This window comes from Lethenteron reissneri, chromosome 51, assembly GCF_015708825.2.
Source record: "Lethenteron reissneri isolate LAM-NWPU_2019-01 chromosome 51, ASM1570882v1, whole genome shotgun sequence".
Taxonomy (NCBI): domain Eukaryota; kingdom Metazoa; phylum Chordata; class Hyperoartia; order Petromyzontiformes; family Petromyzontidae; genus Lethenteron; species Lethenteron reissneri.
The window spans coordinates 9797061-9818808 of record NC_083829.1 but is presented as its reverse complement, the minus strand read 5'-3'; the positions used below and the strand labels follow the sequence as shown (position 1 = coordinate 9818808).

Genomic DNA, 21748 nt, shown 5'->3' with positions numbered 1-21748 from the left:
TCTCTCACCCTGTGGTTGCGTGGATTTTTCTCCGGGTCCTCCGGTTTTCCCTCCACGTTTAGAATCACCATCACGCTTTTTAGAATATTTGGCTGCTATTAATTTCCACCTGATCATAAGCCACTTCGTTGAGCTATCATTTGTGATCGCCACGTCGCTTCAGTGGGTGTTACCTGGTAAAATAAAAAAATAGTTTTCGTTTTTAATAATATTGCCCACTTGACAATTACCGTGCATTGCATTCAAAGATAATTCACCACGCTTATATTTACATTATTCATTAATCAACATAATATCTCCAACGAGGAAGGGAACATTTTCCCGTAATATCACCTATTAATCGGAACGTAAGAACGTCTCCTTTACAAGGCCACACGTGTTGATATTGACGAACGTGTTGGGTTCGTTATTAACTGTGTCAACGCAGCAGGAGGAGCAGCATCATTTTGTTTTCTCACAGCGCGTTGCGGGCAGCTTTTGCCTTCTGTGCCCACATTGCACGTACGGTGTTCGACATAGTCGCACGGTTGCCCCTTGCTTCTCGTTCGGTGCGATGCTTTATTTTTCGGACCGTCAGACAGCGTTCGCGAGTGGACGGTGCGAAGAGGGAAAGACATGACGCACCATTTGTTCAAGAGAGCAAACGACAAGCGATGATGTTGGGAGAGAGCCCAGGGGATCGGCAGCCTGTGGCTGCAGACCCGCATGCGGGGTGGATCTTCAAGGAACCAAGTTCAAATTCGTGTATTAGGTGTAGCCCTGTGAGCCATTCGGCTCTTGAATCGGGTGCAACCGCAACAAACAAAAAACTAAAACATGAACAAAAACATCTTAAAGTGAATATGTGACTGAGTGCAAACAGAAAATCCAAGAAAAGACGGCAAAATATTGCAGAAAATGCACCGTACACCAACGCTGTGTGCAAAAATCCCAGTGGGATGCAAGTCAAACAACAACAACCACAAGACAACTTAGATTAAGGCCATCAGTCTAACTCCGTACTACAACAAACAAACATGGCCAAAGCAAAACACTTTTCGAAAATCACCAAAATAAAGCCATGAAAGTGATCATAGGAATCGCTGCTTTGTGACCGTTATTGTATCAAGGACTGCCACCGTCTCGTATTGAGGTTTTTTTTTAAGAATAAAAAAAGTATCTTCCTTATTATTTTGGTTGCCGACCCCCTGGGACAGAGGATGTAGATGTCAACGCTTAATAAGATGATGATGATGATATCGTGATGATGCTGCTGCTGCTGACAATGAAGATGCTCGTATAATGATGCTGAACTCTGGCGGGCAACTGTCCCCAAAGCCCCGATGTATGATGACATTTTCCTTCGTCAGACATGGCCTCGCTGGCTTGCGCACATCATGATTTCGCAGACGCATGGACCATTAGGGGCGATCGTTACTGTGCAGCCGGGGACTTTAATGAGCCCAGAAGCGATTCCTATAGGAATCAATAGCAAATTCTTACAAGGTCAGAAATGTGTCTTCCTGACATTTTGCCCAATGGGCTCGCTCACACGCTTGTACAACAAGATAATATGAGGGCATGTGCATGCAGTGTATGTACTGGGGTGTACGTATGTAACGTATGTGCTTGTGAATGTGCGTGCGTGCGTATGTGGGGAGTGGTTGGGGCTACTGCTGCGCTACGAATCCGGCGACCCGGGTTCGATTCTCGTTCACGGACACCAACACCAGTGACGATTATCTGAACCGTTTCTGGGCCTCCCCTAGGTCGACTCGGCCTCAAATGAGTACCCGGTACGATGTGCAAACATCGCCACTGGGGAGACAAAGGCGGCCGGGCGTGGTTCTAGCCACCCACCTCCTCGTGTGCCGTGCCGGCCTTCGTAGGTGCTCGCTACCAGCACTTGCCCCCAGAGTCTGTTAAGGCTACACGGGGGAGTCTTTGTTTGTTTGTACGTATTTCTGTTCGCATTTAGTCTATCGACGTAATTACCTGGCTGCATGTCGCTGTGCGCATCCTTTGCTCACGGTGCAAAGGATGCGGATTTGAATCCTGAACGGGGTTCACTCAAAATCAAAACTAGGCCCGAATTGATCCACCCTTGCAGCGAATCAAGTCATTGGTTCGGATGTGCGGCCACGCATCGATTCTATTTTTTTTCGATTTAAAGCTTTCGTGACTGCAGGGATTCATCTTCTTGGTTCTTTCGGTAAAGTCACGTAGAAGGAAAATAATAAAAATAAAACATCATTAAATAATTCTCACGACGTTTCGGCCACAACGCAAGCAGCCGTCTTCAGGTCTGTCAAGTAGACAGAGTCTGAATGACTGTCTACTTGACAGACCTGTTCTGCACCTGAAGACGACTGCTTGCGTTGTGGAGAACAGGTCTGTCAAGTAGACAGAGTCATTCAGACTCTGTCGACTTGACAGACCTGAAGACGGCTGCTTGCGTTGTGGCCGAAACGTCGTGAGAATTATTTTATCATGTTTTATTTTTATTATTTTATTATTTTCCTTCTACGTGACTTTACCGAAAGAACCAAGAAGACAATTCTGTTTTGTCTCATTTTTACGTTGCCGTTTGCGCTTTGCTTGCATTTTCCTCGTCCCTTGCCTCTTTAAAATGTATCCACCCCATGAGCTCTGCCCGGCGTTGCTGGCTACGCTGCACAGCGAGGCTGGCTGCCTGTAACCCAGCACTGCGGAGGCTGCACAGAGGGTTGGGTGGATTGCCGCACAGACGCTCTGAATCTCCCTTCCCGCGGGCGTCGAGGGGCACCCTCTCGTGCCGTGGCTCACGAGGAGAGGGCAGTAGGGGATCGAGCGTTGCCCTCTCGCACGTGCGTGAGCTTTCTCTGGGCGCCGTCACGGGTGAACGCTCATTAGTTGGCACGCAACAACCTTCGTATGTAGGGCACTGCAGAGCTGGGGGGGAGGGTTGGGGTCGGGAAGGCGGTACGTTAATAAACTAAACTAGAATATTCCTGGTTCTTTCGGTAAAGTCACGTAGAAGGGAAATAATAAAATAATAAAAATAAAACATAATAAAAATATTATTTTATTATGTTTTAAAATAAAACATAATACAATTAAATTCGTATTTTTACAATAAAACATAATAAAATAAAATTATTATTTTATTATGTTTTATTTTTTATTATTTGATTATTTCCCTTCTACGTGACTTTACCGAAAGGACCAAGAATATGAATCCCTGCAAGTCACGTAAGCTTTCAATCGAAATTTAAACTAAAATATTTCATTTTACCAGGTATGGCTCACTGAGCTATGTAGCTCTATTTCAGAAACGACCTGGCCACAAATAATAGCGCAACGAAGTGGCTTATCACGTGGACATGTATAGCGGCCAAATACTCTAAACGCGTGCTGATTGTCAGTGTGGAGGGGAAAACCGGAGGACCCAGAGAAAAATTCACGCGACCACGGGGAGAGAGACACGCAGACTCCACATATACAGCAGCAGGCGTCAGGGTCGGGATCGAATCCACGACCTCCTGCCCGCCAGGTGAGTGTCTCATCAGGTCACCAATGCTGGTGACCTGCCAGATTTGTTTTTTATCGGCAAAGGACCCTCTCCGCTTAGGTGTGAGTCCGAGTTTGATGATGAGAAACCCCTACGAGACGTAGCTCAAGAGAATCTGGCAGATTCAATTTCCTTCTGCCGAGTATTGGGAGCATTGCGCTGTGCTATCCGCAGCCCATCCGTGCATTTTAGCTCGCACATATCCCGAGCAACCAAGAAAAACCCCGAACGCCATCAAGTAGGGACGCGATAATCTTCCATTACCCTTGATGCGCACGCACAAATATTCACGAACATAAAGCAGTGCGCTATTACCCAGAGACTCGTGCTTAAACTTCGAGCACAGCGTGTGCCCGACAGGACGGAAGGGAAGTTATTTAGAGTTTGCAATTAAAAAATAATAGAAACCACGTGCTCGGACATTTAAAAAAAAGTCTTAAAAAAATTAACTCTCGATAAGTTATTGCGCTAAAATATTCTAATAGCAAAAGCGTGTGTCTATTAATTATGCAAATATATCCACGGTGCGTTAAATAATACACTGACGGACTGACATTCTCCAATAACATTTCTATTCAAAGCGCTGAACAACAAAGGGAGATGAACCTTTCAAGGCGCATTGTTGCCACATTACTTAGCGGAGAATTACCGGCTTGTGGAATCTATCGATATTTTGTATGAAATGCAAGAGAGAAGCACTGAAAGTAATGATCTATTTTTCAAAGGAGAGACCCGAGAAACGGCAGCTACAAATCAGTGCTCTTTGTTTTTTTCGGTAAAGTCACGTAGGTTCCACCTGAAGACGGAGGCTTGTGTTGCCTCCGAAACGTGATTTAATGTATTTAAATTTTATACCTACATGACTTTACCGAAAAAAACAAAGAGTATGAATCCTTGCAGTCACGAAAACTTCAAATCTACAAATCAGCGGTTGTCTTCTTTTTGTTTGAACCCCCCCCCCCCCCCCAATTGCACAACAGTCGCAACCTTGCCCGAGCCATGCCACGCGATGAAGAAAAATACCCTTCCCAGAATGCCCACTGTCACCAAAGCATCGCGTGTCACAAAATGCCCCCAGAAGAAGATTCCGCAGAGCTAGTTCTGGTGACGTGGTCCAACTTGTTGCAAAAGATTTGAAGCTTTCGTGACTACAAGGATTCATACTCTTAGTTCTTTCGGTAAAGTCACGTAGGTAAGAAAATGAAATTAAAATGAATAGAAATAAAATAATAAAATGACGACGTTTCGGAGGCAACACAAGTCTCCGTCATCAGGTGGGACCGTCACAGCCAGATTTGTATGTTCTCCACCTGTTCTGGATGGGTTCCCTCCAGGTTCTAAAATCTGTTCCTGTAGCGCAAAACACCACGAACAATGTGACTGCTTTTGGTCAAACAGCCCAATCCTGAAACAAATATGCAGCGATTGGCGGTGTAAGTGGTGAGTGCACTTCACTGCAAAACACAGCAACCACGAATCCGATTCAGTGGCGATTATCTGAACCGGTCCTGGGCCTTCCCTAGGTCGACTCAGCCTTAAATGAGTACCTGGTATGGTGTGTAAAAAAAACATCGCCACTTCCTGGCAAGACTATGGGGGGGGGGGGGTGTTAGGATGAGAGATGTTCGTCTTGTCATTTCGTTTGCAGATCTCAGGAGCCTTACATGCTAATGATAATTTTATTCAAACAAACCTCGCCGTATGAAAGGCCATGTCTGCAGGCTTTGTGGGCCCTATTTTTACCGGCACTCCCTCAGAGGGGCTGTCTCTGTTCGACTGCCCTTGTTCCACTACGCGTTACATTCGAGCCGTGTTCTGTCTAGCGCAGCGGTCGGGAACCTTTTTGACTGGGAGAGCCATAAAAGCCAAATATTTCTAAATATATTTCATTGACAGCCATATGGTATTTTTAACGTATAATAAATTAAATATGTCTTACTTTTAATGCGACTTCTGGTCACGGGACCCGTGACCCGAGAAATTTTATCTTCAAAACTAATTTCTGTTTACTTTAAAATGACACAGTAGTATGAAGCAATATCACAAGTATTTTATTTTTATTTTATTATTATTATTTTTTTCAACTCAAAATTGTCTGGGAGCCATATGCCGTCACCGGACGAGCCATATATGGCTCGCGAGCCATAGGTTCCCGACCGCTGGTCTAGCGGGAGCAGGGATGGTGGAGGTATGTGTGTGTGTGGGGGGGAGGGGTAATGCTTTATTCCCCTCACTGCTAATGCTGCAGGAAAATGGCAATCTCGGCCACGGCTCTTTTCAGATTGTGTTTTTGCCCCACTTATTTCGAATGAGAAAAGCACAAAAGGTTCCAACGCCGGCGTTCTGCAGCCCATTTGTGACTTGTGTTGTAAGCTGTCCTCTCTTCGGCGCCGTACTCGCACTGCGTGCGTGCGCATTCACCCGCTTTCACGGCCATCGCCAGTGACGATTATCTGAACCGGCCCTGGGCCTCCCCTCGGTCGACTCAGCCTCAAATGAGCACCCCGGTGCCATGTGTAAACATCGCAACTGGGGAGACAAAGGTGGTTCTGGCCACCCACCCACCCCCTCCTGTGCCGTGCCGGCCTTCATAGGTGCTCGCTAACAGCACTTGCCACAACAGTCTCAGAATCAGAATGTGCATTTCTACTGGAGGAATCCGATGAGCCAAGAAGCCCTTTATCACAGATGTCCAGTCAGGCTGTATGGATGATCATTGTCTTTGTTTCTGTTGTACATCCTGCGTGCGGGCTTTTGTGCTGGTTTATTGTTCGCGGGATAGTTTAGTAAATACAGAAGTTGCTCCTCGATTGACCCGGCAACAGCTCTGCTCAGCCTTCGGACCCTTCTTTTGGAATACCTCCGCAGTAGAGTCGTTTGTTTTGCCTTTTTTTACGAGTATCTTGCACGTGGCGTTACAAAGAGAAAAAAAACTCCAGAGAAAAATCAACAAACGTGAGGCGGTAATGCTCGTGACACCGCCGGCACAGAGGGGGTTGACGGCCCAATGAGTGCACTGCGATGCAGTGACGAGTCAAAGCCGCTGCGAGGATGACCGAAGTTTGCGTGATGGCTTGCACCCCTCGATTGCGAGTAGGCACATCAGCAATCATCCCCCCCGACTGCCAGACGAATGCCGACTCGCATGCCAGGTGCCCAAGTCGCCTTGCGCCGCACCGAGACAGCTGCTGCTGCTGCTGCTGCCACTCGGGATGCCGCTTTTCAAATGTGCTGACATGAGATGTGACGATTGCGAGCACCCCGCTGACCTCGTCGAGGAGGGCAGATCACCGTCACGCCAACTCCGCTCACCCTCGCAGCGGCGGCAGCGGCTGCGAGGGTCACCGCATCGCGCGGCGCTCTCAGATGCCGTCTGGAACGTTCTTCCTTCTCATACGAGGAAGCCGTTGGGAGCTGTGCACTTTTAAATCATCGTCTAGATCGATGACTCATTCATTCGGAGCTTATTTTTGCGTTTAGTTTGTTGTCCTGCCCCCCCCCCGCACCTCCGTTTAGCACGGCTGACGATGTACGGCGCGAAAGAAGTTCAACACACATACGGCGTTCCTAAACCGACGCTCACCACGGCCGCTATTCACTCACCCAGGTACTCGGGCGTGCCGCAGGGCTCCTTGATGAGGCCGTCCTCCGCGCGTGCCAGGTGGAAGTCGCTGATGACGATCTTGGAGTGCTTCAGGCGGTTGTAGTAGACGATGTTCTCGAGCTGCGTGAGACGACGACATCATCGGGGCGACACGAACGGGGCAACCTCGGCGCGGCACGGAGGTCGCGACGAACAGAGTCCATTGGGCACGAAACTCTCTAGCCCAGTGGCCAGCTTCAGTCGGACGCGTTTCTCGCTCGGCGCACGGTCTCGCTGTCAAAACACTGCACGGGATATTGCGGTGGTGATGATGATGATGAGAGCTTGAACTTGTCAAGCGGATCCAGCCCACGGCGGGGGCTAGGAGATGTTAACTACCTCGTCTGGTGTACAGGAGGTCGTGGGTTCGATCCCGACCCTGACGCCTGCCGTATATTTGGAGTGAAGAGCGATGCAAAGCGCTCCGTGCAGCGGGGAAAACGCAACTCACTCACACGACGGCGACATCGGCGACATCGCGAGCCGGTCCACAGCCGGACGGGTGACTGTTCAGCGGCGCGCCGGTGCCGGATCTCATTCAAAAAAATCTACTGCCACCCCAAGGCAGACGCCAATTCCCCCGATTGCACCGTGTGTGCGCTGAACTTCTTTCGCGCCGTACGTAGCCAACCGCGTGAATTCGGGAGGTGACGGCGGCGCTGGTCCCGCCACCCTGGCCGCAGGGCGGACACGCACCTTGAGGTTGCGATGGACGATGCCCAGCGAGTGCAGGTAGGCCACGGCCTCCAGCACCTGCTTGATGACCAGGCTGGCGTCCTTCTCCGAGTAGTAGCCCTGGTCCAGGATCCAGTCGAACACCTCCCGGCCTGTCGCCCTGCAACCCAAACGCACGCCCGGCCCGCACACATCACCACCACCGCCGCCACCACCCAGAGGGCACACGGTGAGGGTGAGCGACGACCTCTGGGACGACGTCTCTCGGAGTCTGCACTTGCGATTGACCTTTCACCGTTGAATGAGCCGGTCAATTGCCAACAGGTTGCTGTGTGAGCCGTTCGTCAAAGGCCAGCTTGACCACTGTAACTCGCGCCTCTATAAAAGACAAAGGCGCAGCCTGCAACTGCTCACTCGTGCCACTGCTGGTGGAATGGGCCTCGACTGGAGGGAGCCCTAGACAGCCCCCCTCGCGAGCGTATTTGGCCTACTCTTCCATGCGAGTCGGACAACTTCAAAGGGGTGGGAGTACCCACACTTTACCCTACCACACGCGGTCTTCACAACATGGCACTCTTCCCCAGGTGGACATCTGCTTTCCTTTCGTCCACATGCATTCATCCGTTTGTTATTTGTCCACCTTACGTGACCCCCCAACTCCTGTGCGAACCACAACCTTCGCCGTGAGACGCTTGGCAAAAGTGAAACTCTCCATTGCACTGAATTGTAAAAATGGCAATGGTGTAGTCGGTGGGCAACTAGGTGGGGGGGGGGGGGGCGAGGGGGGGTGGGGGCTTTTTGCCGGCGGCATTACCGCGTTAAAGACACAAAGCCACAATGCCGCTGAGATTCTGGATGGGAATTCAAAGGCATTGTGATCACTCGGAAACGAATGGGCTTCCCGTGCACAGCGCACGTTCCCGTCACAGATTGACTTTAAATCCCGGCCGGGTTTCATCCGCCAAATGCCTTCCTTGGCGCGCGGCCCGTTCAGGACACAAAGCGCGCTTGCGACCCCCGCTTGGATTGGAGGTTTGGGGTCAGCGTCTCCCTGCGAGGCGTCCACCGGCGCGCGGTGCGATGAGAGCTGCCAGGCGAGTGGGAAGCGGAGCAAGCAGGCGCTCAAACCTCCACGGGTTGCGATTTCAACGTCGTCCTTCCCAGCCGGTGGGTTTCCGTCGTTCGCTCGAATTTCCAACAGGCGCTGTTAAGCTAAAAAAAAATTAACCCGTAAAAACAAAGTTTTTCACTCTAAATCCTTTATATGCGTGCCATCGGTTTTATTTTATTATTCATTTCTGTTTTTCTTGAGTAAGAGTTTCATTTTTATCACATTGGTATTTTAAATTAAATATGAAATGTTTTTTTTCCTAAAAAGTGGAAAATTTTGGAAAAAATGTTCACGACAATAAATTGTCACGCACAACGAGTCTGTGTGCAACATGTCAGCTCGATTGGATCACGGGAAGTGGGTTAAAAAAGGACCGAAAGATTTCCACGGTCGTAAGCGCGCAAGCAAGCAAGCAAGTGAACTTAATATAAAGGATTTAAAAACGACCCAACCGTTGCGAGCAGGACCCTCCTGACGAGCCTCGTGAAAAGTGTCGCCCCCCCCCCGCCCCCCCCCCAGCTAAAATGAGCACGGAAAGAAGGCACCGATTCTCGGCTTACGGCCCCCCTAAGCCAACGGAGGTGACTCACCATTGACGCAGCAGGGGGAAACCGCCGAGGTTCAGGACGCTGTGTTTATTGGGCGCGTTGCTGCATCCTCGGGCGGGTGTTTAAACACGGGCATTCGTATTTCACGCAGAAAACACCATCGCCCACAAAAAACTACGACAATTGGTGGCTTACAATGGTTCGAACACATTTCAAGAGCAGACTTTTTTTGCGGAGGGGGCAATGAAGGCTGTTTACATTAATTGCACCCTTTAAAAATGTTAGTGGTAGAAAATAAATTAATAGACAAACAACAATTTCCGTCTGTTATATACTTTGAACCACACTTCTTGACATTATGTGGGTGTCACACCTGGTGTGCCATGTAATTGCATTGCTATTTTTGCCAGTGCAACCCATGCAATTAACTTTCACCGGCAAATCAGAAGCAAGATGTCCTCATAATTACAAAGCAAGCTAAAACATACCCAATTAAGGTTCTACATTTAAAAAGAATTGGGGGGGGAAATACGCGTTAAGTGGCTTCGGGTGGCTCGGGGCACGGACGATGGCTCTCCCGTCAGTCACGGAGCCATCGCCGATGGGGGAGCGTGGGTTCTGAATCTGGATTTGTGCCACCCACGATTAAACCCAGTTTGCCCAAGTCAGTTGACTGCCTCATCCCCGTGCTCAGGAACCCATGGAACTGCACTTTGATAGCAGCCTTTCAGGCGGGTGGTGGAAATTGTGCATTCCTATGGTAGAACTCAGTCTGTGAAGCGCTCTGTGACAATTTGATCGTGAAGGGTGCTACAAGAGATGACGTTCGATCGATGAATACGCATATAGAAGTCGCCGCCGACTTACAACAAAGCAGCACCTCATTTAACGGGGATGATTGGCTCGGTGGACCACAACCAGGATTTAAACCCGCAACCTTCAGAACGTTGGAAAAAAAATTCCCCCACAGAACAACGGGGAGGAGAGAGGAGGGAGGGGGAGGATGATTGAGCTGGGAGGCACAGCCGTGGCTCAGAACGGCATTAAACGACTCAGCGACAAAAGTCCACCTTGTCCGTCGTGATCACCAATATCGCGGGCCGTGTAATACTCGGGGCTATCCGTAGATTCACTCACGTCTCGGGGAAAAAAGAGGCAACGGGTCGGGAAATCAAAAGTCGAGCAGCGCGTGTACGTATACAGCGCGGTAGGGGTTCGTGCGCTGCGCTACGAACCCGGTGACCCGCATTCAATTCACGGCCAACGCCAGGAATAATTATCTGAGCCGGTGCTGGGCTTGCCCTAGGTCGACTCAGCCTCAAATGAGTACCTGGTGCGGTGTGTAAAAGCATCGCCAACTGGGGAGGCAAAGGCGGTCGGGCGTGGTGTTGGCCATCCATCCCGTCGTGTGCCGTGTTGGCCTTCATTGGTGCTACTTACTAACAGCACTTGCCCCAACAGTTTGTTAAAGGCTATACGGAAGGTACGTTCCCTTTGTCTATATGAGCGGTTGTCAAGAGCATGGTCCCTGGAACCACGAGTTGTCCATGATACTCCTCCAGATGGTTTGTCGGGCGGTGATCCAAATGCAGGGTTTATCCGCAAATAATGACTAACGCTCATACCTTTTTGTTTCGAACATTAATTCATATTTTACTCATTTAATTATAAAATGACGTTAGGTCAATTACCCCGATTAAACGACTCTAACCCTACAATCTAAAAGCCTTTATAGCTGCGTCAAAAAAAGGGAGAAAAGAATCTGTTGCGGAAAATATGAACGAATCATTTTGTACGAGTGGGTATTTTTAGCCGGAGATGAGCGAATGTGTGTTTGTCGCCAGGGAAGGGGAGGGGGACACTGGGTGATCCACGTAAAATGTTTACATCGGCAGAGTGGCCTGCGGGCCTAAGAAGAGTTTGACAAACACTGCTCTGTATGAATTGCTTATTTGCCCCTCCCGTGATGTGCAGCATGCCACCGACTGTTTTGTACAGTCTTGGGATGTGCTTGAGGGTGTACACTATAAACACACCGTGCTGTTGTTGTTTTTGTTGTTGCTGTTGTGTTCACATGACAGAGTTGTTTTGGGTTAGATTGCGTACGTATATAAATGTGTCGTTAAAACCCGCCACCACCCGACACAGCCAACTAGTAAGGGTTGTCACGTAAACAGAACGTGGCCAATTCGTCACTAGTACAGCACTAACCGGTGTGTTGGAGTGCCAAGCCACCACATTTACAATCTGAGTACGACGTTTCGCCAGTAATTACAACCAGCTTCATCAGGTGACAGCCAGATTTGTGTTCACACTTACGTTTCTTCACAGTGAGCGGGATTGGAGAGCCGGCTACATTTTGCGTCGATCTTCCGCACAATTGCAGCAAAGTGGAACATTTTAACATGGAGGAGGAGGATGCTTTCGCGACCAATATCACATCCATAATACAAGGTATTTTTTTTGGGGGGTTACATCACGTAAATATATAAATGTTGTGCCGTTAAACCAACCACCACCCGACACAGCCAATTAGTAAGGTTTGTCAAGTAAACAGAACGTGCCAATTCGTTACTAGTACAGCACCATCGGTGTGTTGGAGAGCAAATACACAACATTTACAATCTGAGAGCATAGCAAACCTTACTAATTGGCTATGGCGGGTTTAACGACACGTATATTTACGCGATCTAACCCAAAAAAAAAAACCTATATTATAAAGGGAAACACCCCGAAACACCGACGGATAACATCGCGTTCCTGGATATTAAACACTTTTTTTGAGAAGTAAATATATTGATGTGTCTCTTTTTATCTCTCTCCCCCTCTTAAACACAATGTTCCGTAGCTTCGACAGTTAAAAAAAAAAACTCTTCATGAAACAAGTCCACGAAGTCCAAACTCAATGTGCGCGATGGAGTCAGTAAGAGTTGTGAGCAGGTCGGTGGTTCGTCGTTCATTGTGAAAATTCGGTCACAGTTCCTATGAGCACTGTTTCGTTGCTTTTATGGCTTTATTTTGGTGATTTTCGAAAAGTTTTTTGGTTTGGCCATGTTTGTTTGTTGTAGTACAGAGTTAGACTGATGGCCTTAATCTAAGTTGTCTTGTGGTTGTTGTTGTTTGATTTGCATCTCACTGGGATATTTGCACAGCGTTGGTGTACGGTGCTTTTTCTGCAATATTTTGCTGTCTTTTCTTGGATTTTCTGTTTGCACTCAGTCACATAGTCACTTTAAGATGTTTTCTTGTTCATGTTTTTGTTTTTTGTTTGTTGCGGTTGCACCCGATTCAAGAGCCGAATGGTTCACAGGGCTATACCTAATAAATTAACTTTGAACTTAAAAAAAAAATCCAAGCGCCACCCATCAAGCATAAATGAGAGCGTCACCAGAATTCTGTCTGCAACACATCTCTCTCTCTGCGTCATCCTCCCTCGCCCTGGTCCACTTGGGAATTCCCTCCCATCGTCTCTTTTACCCCAAGCTCTCATGATAATAATGACGACGACGACGATGATAACTGAGCAATTCAAGAAACGCGTTAACTTTCATCTGTTAAATACTTTGAACGTGCTGTTTGTTGCCGGCCACTTGGCATTTCGGGCCTTTAGGCCTGTGCTCAGCCACTGTGATTTTTTTTAAGTGCCCCTTAAGTTGATTTGACAATAACATGTGTACCTGGTGCAGTGTGTGAACATTGGCATTCGGCGGAAGGCCAAGGTGGCCGGGCATGGCCCTATCCATAACATCTGAAGTGCGCCACGCCGACACTTGCAACCTGTGGCCTGGAAAGGCTTAGCCTTAGGGATGCTGTCCGCGCTTATCGTTGTCAGCGCGTACGCACAGATACCGCCCATGGCAATGAGAGATCGCTAAACATCCCCAGGGTTGCGACTGCAAACATCTGGAGCCCGTCCTGTTGCTTTCACGGCTCCTACCCACGATGTGAACTACCTTTCTCGCCGGAAAAGGGGGACCGCAATGACCATCAAAAGTTTTTAAAAATTACTTTAAATATTAACCTATTCAGCCCGGCATTCACAGATGAAAACTAAATGAACCCTTTCCCATTCCGATGACGTAAAGTAACTTCATGTCGGAAGACGTATCGAGGCTTCCACAAGGCCATGCGGGAGGGCGTGGCACAATTTGGCACCAGCTATCATAGAGAGCGGTCGTGTCGCTACTACGCCTCTCTAAAAAACATTAACGCTAACCGCTTGCATGTTCAGAGATTCAGCGGTGTACGAGACACCCACCCTGCAACTTGCAGACGTATCTGAGCAGGAAAGCGGTTAATGTCACAAAATGTACGGCTGCAGATTGACGTAATTATTTTAATGGCACAGTTTTCCCCCCCCCCCCCGGTTTAAACGGAGGATAATACATTATGCACAACGAGAGGCCTTGCTTTTAAGGACGATGGCGCATTTGATGAACTCAAAGTTTGAGTGTCTGCTTGTAATCGACGGGCGAGCGAGGTGGTGCCGGGTGACGGACTCACAGTTCCAGAAACACGTAGTGCTCCTTGCGAGTCTCAAAAGCCTCGACCATCTGCAGGATGTTGGTGTGCTTGACCCTGGAACGCAACGGGGCACGGGACGCGTCGCACACATGTTATTGCTGCTGCCGCTGATTATTATTATATTGATGATGATAATGATGATGCTGCTGCAGCTGTCGATGATGGTGATGATTATCAAGATGATGAAGTCGGTGCTGATACTCTTAATAACGATGATGATCCTGCTGCTGCTGATGATGATGATTATAACTGATGATGGTTCTGCTGTACGTATGATTAACGTCTTTCGCACTGTACGTAGCCAACGATGCTAATTGTGGTGCTGTTATATATGATGACGTTGGTGACGCTTCTGCTGTTGATGATGAAGATGCTGCTGCTCATCATGATGATGATAGTCTCCGCTGTTGACTATGAAGCCCCTTTTGCTGATGATGATGATAATGGCAATGATGATGATACTTTTGCTCTCGATTATGAAGCTGCTGATGATGCTTCTGCGATCGATGATGACGATGACGCTTCTGCTGTTGATGATGAAGATGCTGCTGCTCATCATGATGATGATAGCTTCCGCTGTTGACTATGAAGCCCCTTTTGCTGCTGCTGATGATGATGATGGCAATGATGATGATGCTCTTGCTCTCGATTATGAAGCTGCTGCTGATGATGCTTCTGCGATCGATGATGACGATGACGCTGTTGAGGCTCAAGCCGCTGCTGCTTTTGATACTGACAATTGTTATTGTGATTTCACAATCGATTATCATTCTCATTATTACAACAATGAAATATTAACGACAGAAAAGCCTTCTAGATTTGAAGCTTTCGTGACTTCAAGGATTCATACTCTTAGGGTTTTTTCGGTAAAGTCACGTAGGTAAAAAATAAATAATAAAATAAAATAATAGAAATAGTAATAATAATTTTATTTCTATTTATATTATTTTATTTTGATTATTTACCGAAAAAAAACCTAAGAGTAGAAAAGCCTTCACTGAAGCTGGCGCGCGGCGTCTTCAACACTCACATCTTGAGGATTGTGATCTCGTTGTTGGCGATCTTGCGAACTCTGCGTCCGTCCTTCTTTATGAACTTCTTGCAGGCGTAGACCTTTCCCGTCGACTTGTCCTTCGCCCGGTAGATCTCGCAGTATTCCTCTCTGCGGTAAACGGGCCGGCGGAACACAGCGAGTCGTCGCAACTACAACCCGCGTCCGACAAGCTTACAATCCCCGACTGCACAGTACAGGATGAACCGCAAAGCGAAATCGGCTGCGAGGGATATGGTGAAACGTCTAAGTCTACACCGTATGTATATGTGGTTGTATATATGGATCAGAGTATGAGAGCTCGGGGCAAGCATCTGATGGTGCATTGTCCTTGAGTTGTGCGCCTTTTGGCGTCATCTGGTCCAACCCATATGAGACTAGGCTCGAAGGAAAGCTGTCTCGGGTGTGGACCAATCAACTTCAAGGACAGTGCACATTATCAGAGTTATGTTCTTTTGTTTGTATTATGACTGCAGGTATTGCGGTCTATGCAAACATGACTCCTTGCAAAAAGGTGTCAGTTTTGTTGCCAGATAGAAGGGTAAAGAACCAATTATCATATTTTTACTGGCAAATGAGGTCCCCATAGTGTAGATGCTTGCCCCGAGCTCTCATACTCTGATGGTGCATTGTCCTTGAGTTGTGCGCCTTTTGGCGTCATCTGGTCCAACCCATATGAGACTAGGCTCGAAGGAAAGCTGTCTTGGGTGTGGACCAATCAACTTCAAGGACAGTGCACATTATCAGAGTTATGTTCTTTTGTTTGTATTATGACTGCAGGTATTGCGGTCTATGCAAACATGACTCCTTGCAAAAAGGTGTCAGTTTTGTTGCCAGATAGAAGGGTAAAGAACCAATTATCATATTTTTACTGGCAAATGAGGTCCCCATAGTGTAGATGCTTGCCCCGAGCTCTCATACTCTGATGGTGCATTGTCCTTGAGTTGTGCGCCTTTTGGCGTCATCTGGTCCAACCCATATGAGACTAGGCTCGAAGGAAAGCTGTCTCGGGTGTGGACCAATCAACTTCAAGGACAGTGCACATTATCAGAGTTATGTTCTTTTGTTTGTATTATGACTGCAGGTATTGCGGTCTATGCAAACATGACTCCTTGCAAAAAGGTGTCAGTTTTGTTGCCAGATAGAAGGGTAAAGAACCAATTATCATATTTTTACTGGCAAATGAGGTCCCCATAGTGTAGATGCTTGCCCCGAGCTCTCATACTCTGATGGTGCATTGTCCTTGAGTTGTGCGCCTTTTGGCGTCATCTGGTCCAACCCATATGAGACTAGGCTCGAAGGAAAGCTGTCTCGGGTGTGGACCAATCAACTTCAAGGACAGTGCACATTATCAGAGTTATGTTCTTTTGTTTGTATTATGACTGCAGGTATTGCGGTCTATGCAAACATGACTCCTTGCAAAAAGGTGTCAGTTTTGTTGCCAGATAGAAGGGTAAATAACCAATTATCATATTTTTACTGGCAAATGAGGTCCCCATAGTGTAGATGCTTGCCCCGAGCTCTCATACTCTGATGGTGCATTGTCCTTGAGTTGTGCGCCTTTTGGCGTCATCTGGTCCAACCCATATGAGACTAGGCTCGAAGGAAAGCTGTCTCGGGTGTGGACCAATCAACTTCAAGGACAGTGCACATTATCAGAGTTATGTTCTTTTGTTTGTATTATGACTGCAGGTATTGCGGTCTATGCAAACATGACTCCTTGCAAAAAGGTGTCAGTTTTGTTGCCAGATAGAAGGGTAAAGAACCAATTATCATATTTTTACTGGCAAATGAGGTCCCCATAGTGTAGATGCTTGCCCCGAGCTCTCATACTCTGATGGTGCATTGTCCTTGAGTTGTGCGCCTTTTGGCGTCATCTGGTCCAACCCATACGAGACTAGGCTCGAAGGAAAGCTGTCTCGGGTGTGGACCAATCAACTTCAAGGACAGTGCACATTATCAGAGTTATGTTCTTTTGTTTGTATTATGACTGCAGGTATTGCGGTCTATGCAAACATGACTCCTTGCAAAAAGGTGTCAGTTTTGTTGCCAGATAGAAGGGTAAAGAACCAATTATCATATTTTTACTGGCAAATGAGGTCCCCATAGAGGAGGCGTCTTCTTGGTTCTTTCGGTAAAGTCACGTAGAAGGGAAATAATAAAATAATACAAATAAAACATAATAAAATACAATTATATTTTATTATGTTTTATGCTAAAAAACACACTATGATAATATTTGCATTGTCCTTGAAACTGATTGGTCCACACCAAGGGACGGCTTTCTTTTGAGCCTCGACAAGGACAATGCATATATTATCAGTGTGTTTTTGTTTGCATTTGACTGCAAGTATTGTGGTTAATGCAGACATGAATCCTTGTAAAAAGGTTTCAGTTTTATTGCCAGAAAAAAGGGAGAAAACCCTATTATTATATTTTGGTACTGGCAAAAGAGGTCTAATGATGAAATACACAAAGTCACCAGCAAACAAATGAAAATAAACGCTACAAATGCACGCGCTGTGGCGCTAAAAGCACCGCGCACAACACGAAATAAAAGTCACGTGGTTGTGGTGGTCATCGCGCCACGCCAAGCGATGTCGCATCCACCACGAAGCACAGCAAATAACACGCTAATTAGTAACTGCGAGGCACGTATGGGCACTGCCATTTCAGACTCTGCCAATACAACCGATGTCGAATTAATAATTAACATTGCACCTTTGTTCACTGCTGGACGCAGCCCAAGAGGCAATCCGAATCTGGTGGGATTTCAATGACACACAAGCCCACAGTTGAACATGCATCTCAGACCGTATGGCCCACCAGATGGCCAATCCTGTGCACGGCAACCTTAAACCATCATTTGCGCTGTTATTTCAGAAACGTTTCAATCGAGCCGGGCGGCAACGCGGAGCACTCGGCTTCACGATTGGGTCGTGAGTTCAAATCCCGAGATGTTTCGTCAGCCCACCGAAGAAATGAGTAACCTCGTCGGGAAGTAGACATTGGTCGTCCAATGGATAGACAGCGGACTGACCCTTGACCTCAGCAACATCGACTTCTCGCCACGTTGCTTGCGGCCACCAATCGAGATGACCCCCCCATAAAAAGAGTGATTTACGTATTGCGTCGATGACTTATCAGGTCACCGTACTCGGGGTTCGTCCGTTGGGCAGAGTGCTCCAGAGGGCTTTCTTATGGGACTGACCCCATTAGCGAACGTTATGGGAAGCTGCGCCCTCATTGGCCGAGCGGGCCACGTCGTGACGTCACACCGTTCAGAATCAGAATCTTGTATTGACACTGCAGGAGGAAATCCGATGAGCTATGAAGCTCTATTCCACAGACGTCCAGTCGGGACGTTACAACAACAAACAGTGCAAAAACACAAGGGTGCAAAGTACATGAAAGGTAAACAAATCATCCAAACACGTAGACATAAAACTAAACCACCCCCATCATACCGGGCAACGCTCCCAGAGGTTCATCTTCTTGGTTCTTTCGGTAAAGTCACGTAGAAGGGAAATAATAAAATAATAAAAATAAAACATAAAATAATTCTCACGACGTTTCGGCCACAACGCAAGCAGCCGTCCTCAGGTGAAGACCAGGTCTGTCGGGGAGACAGCGTCTGAATGAAACACCACCACGCTTGGAGCATATATTTAAGCTGGGTTGGAAGGGGAAGAGCGCCTTGACAAAATAATTTGCATATCAAGAGGAATTTAGCATATTTATGGGAAATGCAAATATGTGATTAATACTACTTGTGAAATGCGTAGGAGGTGGGCGGGGGATTTTCAAAGTCATATTATGCCCGTGCATTATGCAGGATTAACTTATTTTTCAGAAGCGACCTGGCAATCACAGATGATAGCTCAGCACAGTGGCCCATCATTTGGACAATTATAGCAGCAAAACAATCGAAGTGGTTCAGTAGGAGCCAAAGTCCCACCTCGTAGCAGCGCCACGCTATCTGAGAGCCATGTTCAAACCCAGGATGTCAATGGGACCGGCTCGGTGGCTGTGACTGACACGTTATGAATGTCTTAGATCCTCACTTAATTAGGGCCCGTTTGGAATCCCTGGTCTCTGTCACAGGAATGTGAATTGTCCACCACTGGCCCAGGACAAACAAACAGGCAACAGAGCTAAGCCCTGCCCAATGCTTGCTTGAGTAGGGAGAATTTTTTTTAACTCACTTAATGGACTGGCTTGGCCCACGTTTTGATATTCACAGGGCCCATTGCCTAAGGATGCTGACCATAAGGCGCTAGGGCATGACAGCCACCATCGGATGTCCTGGGGCTTTGAGCACCAACTGAGCTCCTTTAAAATAAAATAAAACCAGCAGGGCGCCTGAACGTGGACTAAGGGGGTCACCGCAGCCTTGCACGCACACGGACTCCGGTTGCTCAGCACGGACCTAATCAGAATTCACACTTCATCCTCGACTTTCCAACTCTGCGGGTAACACAAATAATTCAGGCTGCTTTTGCACGCGATGCACACTACTCACGGACCCGTCGGCTCATTCGCGTCCCTAACATGGCAGCTACAAAAACATCAAATTAAATAATTTTCACGACCAGGAACGCATCGGCTAGCGTACCGCGTTCCTGTAATCAGATTACCAACGGTAGCAGTAACACCGGATGATTGCTCTGTTTTCGAAATCGTGTTATACGTTGCATCAGCCGGTTTATTGCTCTCTGTGATCCGTGGTGGTTCAGAGGTCAGAGCATTGAGTCAGCGCTGCTGAGATCCTGGGTTTGTGCATGGGCTTGTCACCCACAATTAAACCAGGCCATCAAAAGTGATGAGTTTGTGGTCACGGCCTGGGTCAGCGACGACTGTACACCAATGATATCACGTAAAACGTAGGTTTGTTTGTTTTTTGCCCAGATAATATTATAATTCGTAATAGATGTTTGCGGTTAGGCCACGTGATCATCTAATTGCAAAATTCGGTTGTGAGGATTAATATGCAGCTTTACCGGTGAGCTGAACTAATAATACTAATAATTATTGGGGCGTTAAATGCTCGCACACGTGACAATAATTGTTTATTGGGCTGTGTCGGGTAGTGAAAGATTGCAGGTTTATTCAAACCACTACGCGGCCTAACTCAAAAAAAAATGATCGCGGATCACGTGAATAATTAAAACAAAAATCTGACACCGGGAGTCATAATGCACGTCTGACTCTCATACGAGGAACACCGATCTCACAGGAGAGTATATGGGGAAGTCTGCCGCCCTCCCCCCCCCCCCCCCCATTGTGTCAAACTAAAAGACCACTTTTGAAGTTGTTCTTTTCAGCAGAAATGCTGTGACAATCTCGAGAACGGCTGTTCTCGAGAACGCAAGACTTTTCAAATGGATTATTGTCGGGACAACACACCCAGAGCACAGTTGCCTTGAGGAATATCTCACGAATAGAATTCAAGTTCAAAACCGCCGGGGGGGGAGGGGTTAATCATTATTATTATAGAAACACATTATCACACGAGCTGCTTGGGATAATAAAAGCGTACAAGAGCAGTCGTGTGCATACAGATCATGGATCTAGACCTGCCAATACAGCAGCATACTTGAATCTCAGAGGCTGTATCAGCCTGGACGCAAGATAATCATTCAAGGGGCATGACCGCAAACAGCATCAAGTGAGGCAGATTACATTACTTTCAGCATTCCGGCAATGTTGGAATTAGATTACTCCACATTATTTCTGCAACCTCGCGTAATTAAGCGATCAAGCTGGATTACCTTTTAATGAAAGTAACCCTCTCAACAACCAACACCAACCGCTCAAGCCTCCTGTTCGGGTCAGTGGCCCAGTAACGACATTATCAGCTCAGGATCGGTCAGGAGGGGGGCCCCAAAATTGGATTTGTCTCCCACGCTCGCACACAAGCTATTCGACATCGCGGCTGCTCTAGCCTCATCGCGTCAATGCGTTTAATCCGAGTTTTTCAATCTCTTGATATGCAAATTATTTTGTCAAGGCGCCCTTCCCCCCCTCCATCCCAGCTTAAATAGTCGCTCCAAGCCTGGAGTGTGTCATTCAGACTCTGTCTATTCGACAGACCTGCTCTCCACCTGAGGACGGCTGCTTGCGTTGTGGCCGAAACGTCGTGAGAATTATTTTATTATGTTTTATTTTTATTCTTTTATTATTTCCATTCTACGTGACTTAACACTGTTGTTCAAAACACATCTCGTGGTGCTTGTCAATGGAGCCACAACTACCAACCCCCCCTCCCCGCTCCTGTCTATTTTAAAGACAATTTCAGATCTTTTCAGAGATGTTCAGAACATTGACACTTTGTGGGCATGCAAAATGTCTCCGTGCTAACAATATTGACCTTTCTTGGACGTTGCGCTCCGATCGTGTTTTTTCTGTTGATTGTTTGCCGTCGTGACGTTCTTAAGCCTGTGAAAAAGAGCTTTATAGCTCACAAGATTCCCCCTGCAGTATAAATATTCTGATTCTGATCAGCGGATGCCACGTGACACCGCATTTGGCGGGAAAACATGCGGAAGGTGGTATCGTTGCACGTGGTTGCCATTTCGGGTTTTCGGATACAGTAGATCAATGGTGATGCCACGTTACTGATTCTTCCTCAACGGTGTCCTGACTAAAGCCACACCGCGCATCAGCC

At 47.4% G+C, this 21748-nt stretch overlaps 1 protein-coding gene across 1 annotated transcript in view; it reads right to left on the bottom strand.

Annotated features, from left to right (window-relative positions):
* Nucleotides 1–21748, bottom strand: part of LOC133355556 (caM kinase-like vesicle-associated protein) — a 70801-nt gene that overhangs the window by 14177 nt on the left and 34876 nt on the right. Inside the window, exons 2-5 of the mRNA XM_061572896.1 lie at nucleotides 15061–15192; nucleotides 14010–14084; nucleotides 7869–8007; nucleotides 7133–7253 (exon numbers count right to left, since the gene is read on the bottom strand). Of these exons, the coding sequence (XP_061428880.1) occupies nucleotides 7133–7253; nucleotides 7869–8007; nucleotides 14010–14084; nucleotides 15061–15192 (467 nt within the window). The remainder of the gene's footprint in view (nucleotides 1–7132; nucleotides 7254–7868; nucleotides 8008–14009; nucleotides 14085–15060; nucleotides 15193–21748) is intronic.